Consider the following 10,604-nt stretch of genomic DNA (forward strand, 5'->3'; position numbering starts at 1 on the left):
TTTGAACCCAATTCGAATTTATCCGAACCAAATATGAACCGATCTGGAGTTGACCCGACCCATTTCCGACCCGGACTCGATAGACCATGACCCGAATTTGACCCGACCCGATCCGAGTTAAAGGAATAATTTTAACCCGAACATATCTGACTTGAATAGACCCGACCCGAATAGATTGACCCAAACTCCATCCGGTTATCCGAATTGACATCTCTAAGAGGGATTAGTAGGGTTTGAATTAAATGGATAATAATACACATTTTAAAGACCGAAAATAGTTTCAATATCTCTATCATTAGGTTTAAAATAAACATAATGAGTATTTTTTTTGACGAAACATAACTATATTACAATTGTGTATAAACACATAATTTTAAGTTCATTATACAACTTGTTGCGAAGTACTTGTATATAGAGGTGTCAACTCGACACAACCCGAAACCAACCCAATTCTAATTTTGACTCGTATGGAAATGATAATTAGCATGAACTAAATTTAAACCAGACCCGCGACCCAAACTCATCAAACCCGACCCGAACACCCGAATTTTTACTTGTATATTGTAGGACTTTTAAAATCTTAACTTTAGAGTTGTTAAAGGCATAAATCAAAACAACATAGAAAAATAAGAAGAAACCTGAAAAAAATTTAGGTAAGTGTGTAACATAAAGACCCCACACGGCCACACCACGGCACCCCCACCGGCCCACCAACAAAAAGAAAGAGACAAGAATATGGCCCATATCACGAGTATTATGCATCAATAATCATCAAATTATTTACCAATAATTATTCCAATTTCTAAATAAAAAACAAATAAGTCCAGGCATAAGCATGTGCAACAAGAATAATAATTTCAGACTAAAAATTGAAGCTCATTGAAAAAGCAAGGTGACAATTCCAGGCACCTGACTTATAACCAAGTTGAAGTGAAACAGACTAGTACAGCCATTAAATGGACCCTCAATCCCTCACAAAAGCATAGCAGCTAAAATATACATGGATACCACCACCCCCAGATGTCGAGACCGACCCGTTCTGTCTCTTTCTACAGTACATGTGATTTTCTTCTATTTTACATTGTACATCTTAGAATGCACATGGACCAACATTATGATAAGTTGACATACCGAGAGGAAGTGCGAATGAGTGAGGGAGAGAGACTCTTGGAAGCTAGCTATATGTCAGCGGCAGCAGCCTCAAAACCCTTGCTAACAATGTGATCTTAATTATTTTTCCTATGGTATGAAGTTAAAAAGGAGAAAAGAAAGGCAGCATCTGCGAACCTGCAAGTTGCGGTTGCTGATGGCATTTTATGCTTAGGTTGTTGAATACATGCTGGGCAAAAATGGTCGAAGATGGTGCTCTAAGACGGCTAAAAGCTCATGACATTGGCTTGCATCTCCAAGTACCCCACCTCCAAGCCTCCTGACGGCTTCCACAAGTTGACCTCTCAGCTTTTGAGATAACAAACACCCACCTGCCTTCACACTCTCTCTATACACTGGCAAGTAGGCGATTGCCACCCTCAACGGTGGAGGAAGATCTCCAAGGCAAAGAGGAGATTCTCCTCGGTTTAAAATCCTAACCATGTTAACAAAATGTTCTTGGCCTTGTAACAAGCCATCCGTGAAGGCATCCTCCGACCACTGCTCCCGGAGAAATGTACGAAGCTCAGGAGCAACTGAATCGTCCTCTGACCGAGCAATGCTATCTGCAACAGCGTACGTGCCTGTTGGATCTCCTAAAAAGTCTGAGCGGAGAAGAAAAGCGACTCCCTCAAGGGACCCACCACTTCTCTCTCCAGCTGCTTTGAGGATTTCAATGCTGAGTGCGGTAAGAACATGCTGTGGTACTTGGGGTAGAAGGTAAGAAGCAACCTCGACTTGGCTGCTTGAGGTGGCAGCGGTCAGTGCAAGACATAGTTCCATGTCTTGGCAACCTCTACCAACAAACCACTGGACAACTGGCAAACACCCCCTCTCGGCTGCTCGCATTAGAGGTCCCAAAAACGCCATGGCATTACCTTCTTCTACCAAACACTCCATTGTGTTGATCTTGCCATAATGAGAAGCAAAACCCAAGGCCAGATCAACGTCCACATCCAAGCTGTTACGCTGGGCAATCTAGGAGGACAAAAATAAGCCACATGTTACTACGTATTTAAAATACATAACTAAAGAGCAATATTTATTTAAAAAAATCATATATTATGACATTTTGATTAATTTGACAAGTAATTCCATGTAGTTAGTTGACGAAACTGCATATATGGGACAATAAGCAAGATTCAAGCTTTCGCTAATCGTTAGTATAAACCAAAATGTGATCTATCTCATGCCAAAAAACTGTGAATGAGAATTACAAATTCAATACATGATACCCATTAACCGGAAAAGGAAAGCCATTAACTCCCAATACGTCATTTAAAGTAATTAAGCCATTGCCACAGCTTCTGTCAAGTAATAGACCAATAGTCAACAAAATAAAGTCTGTAAGTGAAATAAAAGAGCCTTTGAACAGTGGGATTCCAATACAGCATCCAATGAAAGACCCTAACTGCCTAACCTAAAAAAACTACTAAAATGAAGCAACTACCACTGTAAGAGAAATTAATTCTAAGCACCCAGACTCTGAAAGAGACTGGACAGAATAAGCTTATCTAGTCACCAAATATATGATTTAATGTTGACTAAGAGACTTGTAAACATTCTATTGTAGCAGACAGTTTTTTTTTTAAGGTGTAGCAGACAATTGGACCAGAATACATAGCCCTATGACTGACATGATATAAAAGTATAAACTCTCCCCAACAAAAGACCTAAAATACTGAGTTTTAGCTGACAAAGAGAAACAGGCAAAAGGGGGGTAGGGAAGGAACTTTATATTACATTTTACATATGAACAATCTCAGAAGGATATGGAATAAAGATGGGCAAGGAGTTAAAACCTAAGCCTGCCTAGCGGAAACAGAAAGTACATAAAAACACACAAATTGCACCAGCCTTCATAAGATTTCAGCTTTCTAATTTTCTTCCTCATCTGGGCATGAAAATCCAACAAGAGATTGCAACTTGGCTCTTACATGTGGGAGGCAATAAAAATTAAGACCCCAAAATTGCCTTGCAGCCCATTGACATTAAGCCCAAATATATACTCATAACACTGCCTAAAAGCCTAAGCAAGCCAGAGGCAGTCCATCCCTAGCCAACAAGTTCACAATAACATGCCCAATCAACACTTGCATAACGACATTTATCACCCTTCTAATCTACTCAATACTTCTGATTTTCTCTATGCATTAAAGTTGAGAGAAAAAGCTATTGGTGGATTTCACGTGGAATCCCAATTAACACTCTTATAAGGTAATAAATCACCACGCAATAGGGCTTCAGTATAAATTTAATCAACCCTTATCCCCTCATCTCCGCCGGCCCTCACTTCACAAGTCTGTATCCCTCTTCTCCTTATCAAGATATATATACACAGATACCATATCAGATAGCTTCCACCCTTCACACCTCATCCTTGCCGGACGCCAGCCCACACTTCACAGGTTTTTGTTCCTCTTTTTTTTCCATAATTAATAGATTTAATATCTGTGATTAATTACTAGGCAACATGATTCCGGTATGGACTATAGCATTGAAGTCCCAGATTCGGCATCACAGAAACATAGCATTTAGACAAACAGTACTAATATACTCCTGTCTTGCAGATTTCAGGAATCAAGCCACTAACAGTAACAGGTAAGCTTTTCATCCAAGAATTTTGACTCGAGTTTTTATTCAACAGCATATAGATCCTCATATATGGATAACAGATCCAAATATATAGATTGTCTGCGCATGTACAAATTTCCTGTGCAAGTTAACAATCGTGAGAATGATCAAAACTGTCCTTTGATGGAGCTTTATAATTGTAGATCTATTTAAGAGCAGATGGTCCACATTTTATCCATAATAATCCACATGTTTCTGAGATTCCCAAAACCTATGAAGATGTTCTTAAATCTCCCGCAAAACATTCAGAAAGTAATAAATTTAAGAAAGAATAAAAAAATCACAGATTGCAACATTTATAATATAGTCACCAGGAAAAGATACAGAAATTCAGGATATGAAAATCACTTAAAATTATAAACTCAACAATGAGACATTTAGGGTCCGGGACTAGCTTTAGACACGTGTTAAAATAAACCAAACTGCACCCATACCATAACTCCCTTTTACCCTTAAAAAACAAATAACTAAAACCATAGAATGGATGTTTCAACTTAGATCCATTGCTATAACAAAAAAAAAAAGTTTCATCAGTAAAACGCGATCATATACATGGAACTTTATCATCATGAGAAAGAAATTATTAACATGTTTCTCGAGAAAGTAAGTTCAACAGGGCACAATTATTTTATGTATTAAGCCAAAATTATTACTGATTTAGATTTTCCTGTTTAGTGTTTTTATACAATGAAATTAATAGTTTTACTAATTTTTAATCTTCGCTCATTTAAACTGATTTTTACCACCTGATACTAACTGAACTATAACTTTTCTTCTATTAAACTGATTTTTACTAATTGAAACTTACTTATACTAATTAAAACTAATCTTAACTAATAGAAGACTAGTTATGACTTATTAGGATTGGTTTATACTGAAAATTATTTTTTGAGCCTTAGTCAACCTATGAATTGAACACAGATTTGAAATCTTTTGGATTACATTTTGACAGCAGATTCAACTTAAATCAGTGTTGTGCAGACAATAGCTTAGAAATGCAAGTATCATTTTGAAAGTTCCCTACAGCAGTAGTACATAAAATCCCCTTAAACAGTGAAGGTCCAACAAAATAACAGGAGTAAAGCACTAAAGCTTAGGTTATGGCACTTTGAGTAAGAGGCATTAACATACTAGGGAATTTTTCTAAGAACTAACTTGAAAAAACAGATACATATTTCAAGTTGATATCCTGCGCACCCTGATAGAATATCATACACTTTTCTTTAATTTCTACATTTTTCCTCCATTGGTCTGATCTCTCACAAAGATAACCTTTCCCCGCCTTAACCAAACTCATTGATCTCTTTCGTACCATGAGCCTTCTACCTGATCACTAACCCTTCTAGAAAATTCTGGTGCTGATAGTAATAACCTTCCATGCCCCATATAAACTTCTTGCTCTCTGCTCTAATATCCTTCATACCAAATTTCTGTACTCAAGCCTTGCTCCTCATAGATCATCCCTTCAAAATCCGCCTACTTCCAATAGCGATTAACCTTCCGCCTCAAACTACTTGCTGTCTACTCAAAAATCTTTTAACCGTATATGCCTACTCAAGCATTGTTACTCACAAATCATAATCCCTCCTAGCTCAGCCTAGGATTAAAACCAACGTTACACGGTACGTGGGACGTTTTGGAATGTGGGATGGTAACGGGAACGGGGAACGTAGGCTAAAGTGTTCCCGGAACGTATGACTCTAGTTCTCGAAAAAAAATTTAATTAGAATTTTCTTTTTTTTATTACATTTAAGTTTCTTAGACTTAAATTAGAAAGTACTCCGTAATCGGCTATTAGCCAAAAAATAAATAAAAAGTTACTGTACACTGCTATTAGTAATTAACTAACAACTAGGCACTAAAAATAAAATAATAATAATAAAAAGAAAAGATAAACAGCTGTACATGGAGTAAAAACTTGGAGTAATAATAAAAAGAAAAGATAAAAAGGGAGGGGTCCACCATTTTGTTTTAAAAATAGGTTAAGGCTATATTACTCATTTACTGCCGCCAATGACCTTCCTTCTACTCACTTCTGTCTTCATTTTCCTCCATTAATGGAACTTGAAGCTTTAATTAAATCTAAAAAACTCAAGAAAATAGAAGATTCTTTCGCCTATAAATGGGTACTCTATCAAACACGAACCAGATCACGAACCACCACAAACCGGAACGAGTAAGTTCCGCGTTTCGGGACACGCGTCCCGGTTCGCAGAACGCGCCGTCGTCCCACATTCCGTGTATCAATGATTAAAACAACAAGAAACTGAACGGCAAAAGTGTGAAGAGCACATTAAGGAGGACAAGTTGTGGCACTCATAATATGTACAATCTCTCTGTGACTTTAGCACAAAGCCACAGAGATATCAGAAAACCAAAATTCAATCTAATAAAGAGGCATGGAAAGAAACAAAGCCTTCTAGAGAGAAGAATTAAAAAAAAATAAAAGTCATGGTGTCAATTTTTGTCATGCCAAACAAACAAACAAACCAACAATGGTGCAATCAGCGAGTGTAATATGGTATCTTGGTAGTGCTGTCACAGCTGTGGTGATCAATCAGTTCTAGTAAAAGAACCGTTGTAAATTGAATCTAAAAGGAAAGGGCCACAGCAGGGGGGGTTAGCAATGTGGAAAGTTAATGATAGCAACACCACAGCAAGCACATATTATTTTGAGAATTTACACTGCCACATGTCCAGTGTAGCACTAGGACAGCAAAGATTGTTACATCTAAGAAGCCTTAAGCCATGAATAACAATTACTACATTGAAGATAGTGATTTGCTTCAGAGCTACAAAAGGTGTACAGCTAAGGTGACAATACATAGTTCTTAATGGCAGTGAGAAAGTGACAGAGATCCAATGATCAGAACACATTGGATAGTTATTAGCATTTGGCAATGCTGCAAGTGCACTGTATAATCAGATGTAACACATTGGATAGTAAAAGTTAGCATTTGGCAATGCTGCAAGTGCATTACAATTGTTACACAGCTAGAATCAAGCTACTGATGGATAATTGGATACAAACACAAGGAATATATAGTAAAATCCTAGGCACCACGCCACCACTAAACTGTAGTTCAAGCTTAGTTGTTTTTTTTTCCCCCCCTCAAGCTAAAATTACTCCCTAACTTAAAAGGATTTAGTGGTCAGTATTTGTTCATTTAAGCGTAGAAAATAAGCATATAACAAGATCCACCTTTGCCCTTGTGACCTTTGAAAACAGCACATGAAATACTAATTCAAGAAAATAGTTTGATGACTTGATATTTAACTTAATTCTTTGTCCAACTTCGGATAAAGATGCTGTTTTAGGCAAGCCTAATGTTTGAGTGCTCATCTAGACAAGATAGGACTTTTCTTTCAACACTAGTGGATCTCTTAAAAACTTCAATACTGGCCATGTAAGACTTCAGAAATCAAATTAATAACGGTATACATTTCAAATAAAGGAGGAAGTCACACGATAGCTATGTTCCCCCACCCACAAAAAAAAAAAAAAAAAAAAAAAAAAAAAAAAAACCTACTTAGGTTTAATTTTGTGCACAACAAACAACAAATGGCATTCAGGCAACAAAAGATATATTACTGTAAACAAAAGACAAAAGGCAATACCTGCAACAAAATGCGCACTAACTCAGTGCTGCCAAAACGTGAGGCTTCAAGAAAACACTGGTTTACATTATCAGCACCACCCTCGACCAGCATACCAAGGAGCCCTTGTATAGCAGTAGCTGATGCTCCACAAGACCATCCAGGATCAAATGAACTACTAAACAAAGTAAGAGGGAAGCAAGCAGCATCAAAGGCCTCAGTGAAGTCCTTTCCAGTGAGATTGCTTCCAGCAAGATCAAGAAATATCTTAAAGGCAGATAATTGAAGCTGTATCTCAGCAGCAGAATCACGATGCATTTTCTCTTTGTTCTCATGACACCGAGAATGAAAACCAATGCATTTCAAAGCCCATTCAGTGAACTTTTGGACCTTAGCACCAGCCTCTGCCTTCAAAACATCATCACCATTGCATTCCTGAAGTCGCTCATGCAACCTAACCAAGTTTTATTGCACAGATTGAGGAAATAAATTAGATGCCTACTGAGGTGTAGCAATAAGATGCAAAATCAGATGCTAAGGTGGCAAAAGAGAGATATCATCTTATCTAATACCTGGAAGGACCTCATAATACCAAGCTATGGGAGGGGAGAGAATGAACACTTTGGTTATATAATAATAATTCATATTACAAGACCACAATTGCAAGAGCTTAATTCTTTAAGTGCATAACTATTACTGTACCAGATATCACCTCAACAATAAGAAATGAAGTGTTATGCTCAATAAGTGGATAGACAAAAACACCATGAATCCTTTCCTTTTCACCAAATGACAAAAACGTGTAGCTCCTATTGTCTACAACAACTACAAGTCTATTCTACACCTTATAAACAATAATATCAATCAAATGAAACTACCTTTGGGCCATCACAGTCACTGTATCTGCTAGGTCCATTGTTCGGCTCTGACATGCAGAGACACAAGATGCGAGAAACGAAGTTCGAAGAGCTGCTCTTGTGAAGTCATAAGCTCCATTAGCTATTATCTTCTTCACTAGTCCCGTTATACCATGTAACTCCTCATGTGTAGTAAGAAACCATATCGAATCCAATGAGATGCAAAGGAAATCATTAAGAGTTAGTGGATCAGCAAACAGAATCAAACTTTCTGCCAAGTCCCAATCATGAGAACTCACAGCACTTTGAAAAAGTTTTCCCAGCTCAATCCTATCTTGTCTACTGAGCTTCTTCTCATTTCCTACATTACCTTTCTTTCCCACCTGAGAACTTGTCGTCACCGCCTTCGATTTCTGCTTCTTAGAACCATAGCATCCAACCTTGGACATTCCAGTGTCCTCCATATATAGCGGCCCTTCCCTCGCAAACACAACATTACTTCCCTCACCTAGCTCAGAAATTTTGCTTTCAATTTCAAACTTGGGACTCTCAGTTCCACCGTAATCAATTTCCATCTCAGAAGGCATCTGCTCCTCCTCTTTAATTTCAACCTTCAATCTCAACTCTTCCCTTCCCATGTCACTTTCCATCTTATACGGGAAAAAACTAACCTTTGAGACCACCCAAAAGACTGATCAACTACAGTCTGTTGTTAACAATGAAACAGAGCCACCATATCAAAACTATAACAAAACATTCAGCAATCACAAAAACACCCGGAAATTATCTTCCTGAATCCCAAATTCCCAACACTTTGTTAAAGCAATCTAATTTATCAGCTTCTACTTTCCCTTCACTTGAACCAATTGAAGTCGAAAACGAATACTCCGAGTTACAACCAACTGAAATAGAAACCGGAATCGAAAAACGAATACTCAGAACTATGACATCCCTATTGAAGATCACTAAGATTAACGCAATCAAATGAAAAAAGATGCAAATCCTCAAACACCCTTTACTTCAGATAATCAGAAAAAACTTGGACAGTAGCAACATCACACCGTAAAAACAATAAAAATCCATCAAACCAAATGAAAAATTGAGCAAACCCAAAATCAAATTGCACCAGAGGATCTCAACTGAACAGTACCATATAAGCAAAACCCTAGAGCATCATCTCTTCAATTATCTGATTGTACAGCAAATTCTCAAAGATCCAGCATCACCCTGAAATACCCAAAACGAGAATCTCATCAGGAAATAATAAAAAACATTAAAAAAGAATCAAAATAAATAAATAAAGAAATCTGATGAACTCAACAAAAAAAACCCATTTGCTAACGCAATCAATCGATTCAAAACGCAATCAATCAGTTCAAAATTGTGAAATTTGAACAAGGGCATAAAATTAAAATGCATGAAATTATGATTTTTATCAAAAAAAAATTAAAAAAAGGGAAATGGGTTTGTTCTTGCAAACCTGGAAATTTGCTTGGCAAAGAAGAGGAGAGAGAATGAGAGGTTGGCTTAGAAAAAAAACCCAGAAAAACAAACTAAAATGGGTAATCTTTCCTTTATTCTTTCGATAATAAAAAAAAGTAAATAAAATATTGAAAAAAAAGGGGGGTTTTATTTTTATAATTAAATTAATTTTGCGCCTCTTGTTTGATTTTATTTGGGTGGGCATTCTTTAATTATTGATTCTTTGTTTACATTTGCAGACGAACTGTTAGTGAAGTCAGACGCCAAAATTGTTTTGTAATTTATTAATATTAATACTTCCACCGGTTTTTTATATAGTAGTTACACTATTTATGAGTTTCAATTTAACTAGCTTTGATGATTTATAGTTAAGAAAAATATAGCCATGCAGAATCTTGTTAGATTCGTCTTGATTTATACAATTTTAATATCAAATGTTTATAATTTTACATATTGGTAATTAAAGATATTAACTATTGAAAAGTCATGCATCGACAAGCGTAAAAAGAGAAGTGTTGCAACTAAAAAAAAACAGAGGAAGTATAATATTGTAACCTAATTCTACATTTTGGGAGAAATAGTATAAAGTACTCGTAATAAAATTCACTAGGAGAGAAAACATTAGTAAAATATTGTGAAAGGTTTCAAAAAAAAAATAGAGCAAATAATAAAATACAGTCGTAAAAAGAAAGTAGAGCAAATAATAAAATTCAAAGAGAGTATACCTTTTATACTCCGTAAATAAGATCGTTTCATCATTATAAAATCACTTGATCACATTAAAGGGTTGGACCAATAAAAAAAATATCTCACTAAAGTTATATAATGATAAAACCGTATTAGTAATGTAAAACTTTACTAACAAATGATAACACGATGTTAATA

At 36.4% G+C, this 10,604-nt stretch overlaps 1 protein-coding gene across 1 annotated transcript; it reads right to left on the reverse strand.

Annotated features, from left to right (window-relative positions):
* Positions 1-765: 765 nt before the first annotated feature.
* On the reverse strand, positions 766-9,899 carry LOC110718164 (ankyrin repeat protein SKIP35-like). Its single transcript, XM_021896966.1, has 5 exons — positions 9,718-9,899; positions 9,388-9,464; positions 8,259-9,139; positions 7,402-7,834; positions 766-2,127 (listed from the first exon to the last, which is right to left on the reverse strand). The coding sequence occupies exons 3-5, from the start codon at positions 8,885-8,887 to the stop codon at positions 1,321-1,323; spliced, it is 1,869 nt and encodes a 622-aa protein (XP_021752658.1). The 5' UTR covers positions 8,888-9,139; positions 9,388-9,464; positions 9,718-9,899; the 3' UTR covers positions 766-1,320.
* Positions 9,900-10,604: the final 705 nt, after the last annotated feature.

Source organism: Chenopodium quinoa, unplaced genomic scaffold (assembly GCF_001683475.1).
Source record: "Chenopodium quinoa cultivar QQ74 unplaced genomic scaffold, ASM168347v1, whole genome shotgun sequence".
Classification (NCBI taxonomy): Eukaryota; Viridiplantae; Streptophyta; class Magnoliopsida; order Caryophyllales; family Amaranthaceae; genus Chenopodium; species Chenopodium quinoa.

What these genes read in the sequence shown, in the direction of transcription:
- LOC110718164 (XM_021896966.1), bottom strand. Translation starts at nt 8,887, where the DNA reads ATGGAAAGTGACATGGGAAGGGAAGAGTTGAGATTGAAGGTTGAAATT. An exon ending in GTGACTGTGATGGCCCAAAG is followed by an intron (nt 7,835 to 8,258) that starts GTAGTTTCATTT and finishes AAACTTGGTTAG; the next exon opens with GTTGCATGAGCGACTTCAGG. An exon ending in TAGTGCGCATTTTGTTGCAG is followed by an intron (nt 2,128 to 7,401) that starts GTATTGCCTTTT and finishes TTGTCCTCCTAG; the next exon opens with ATTGCCCAGCGTAACAGCTT.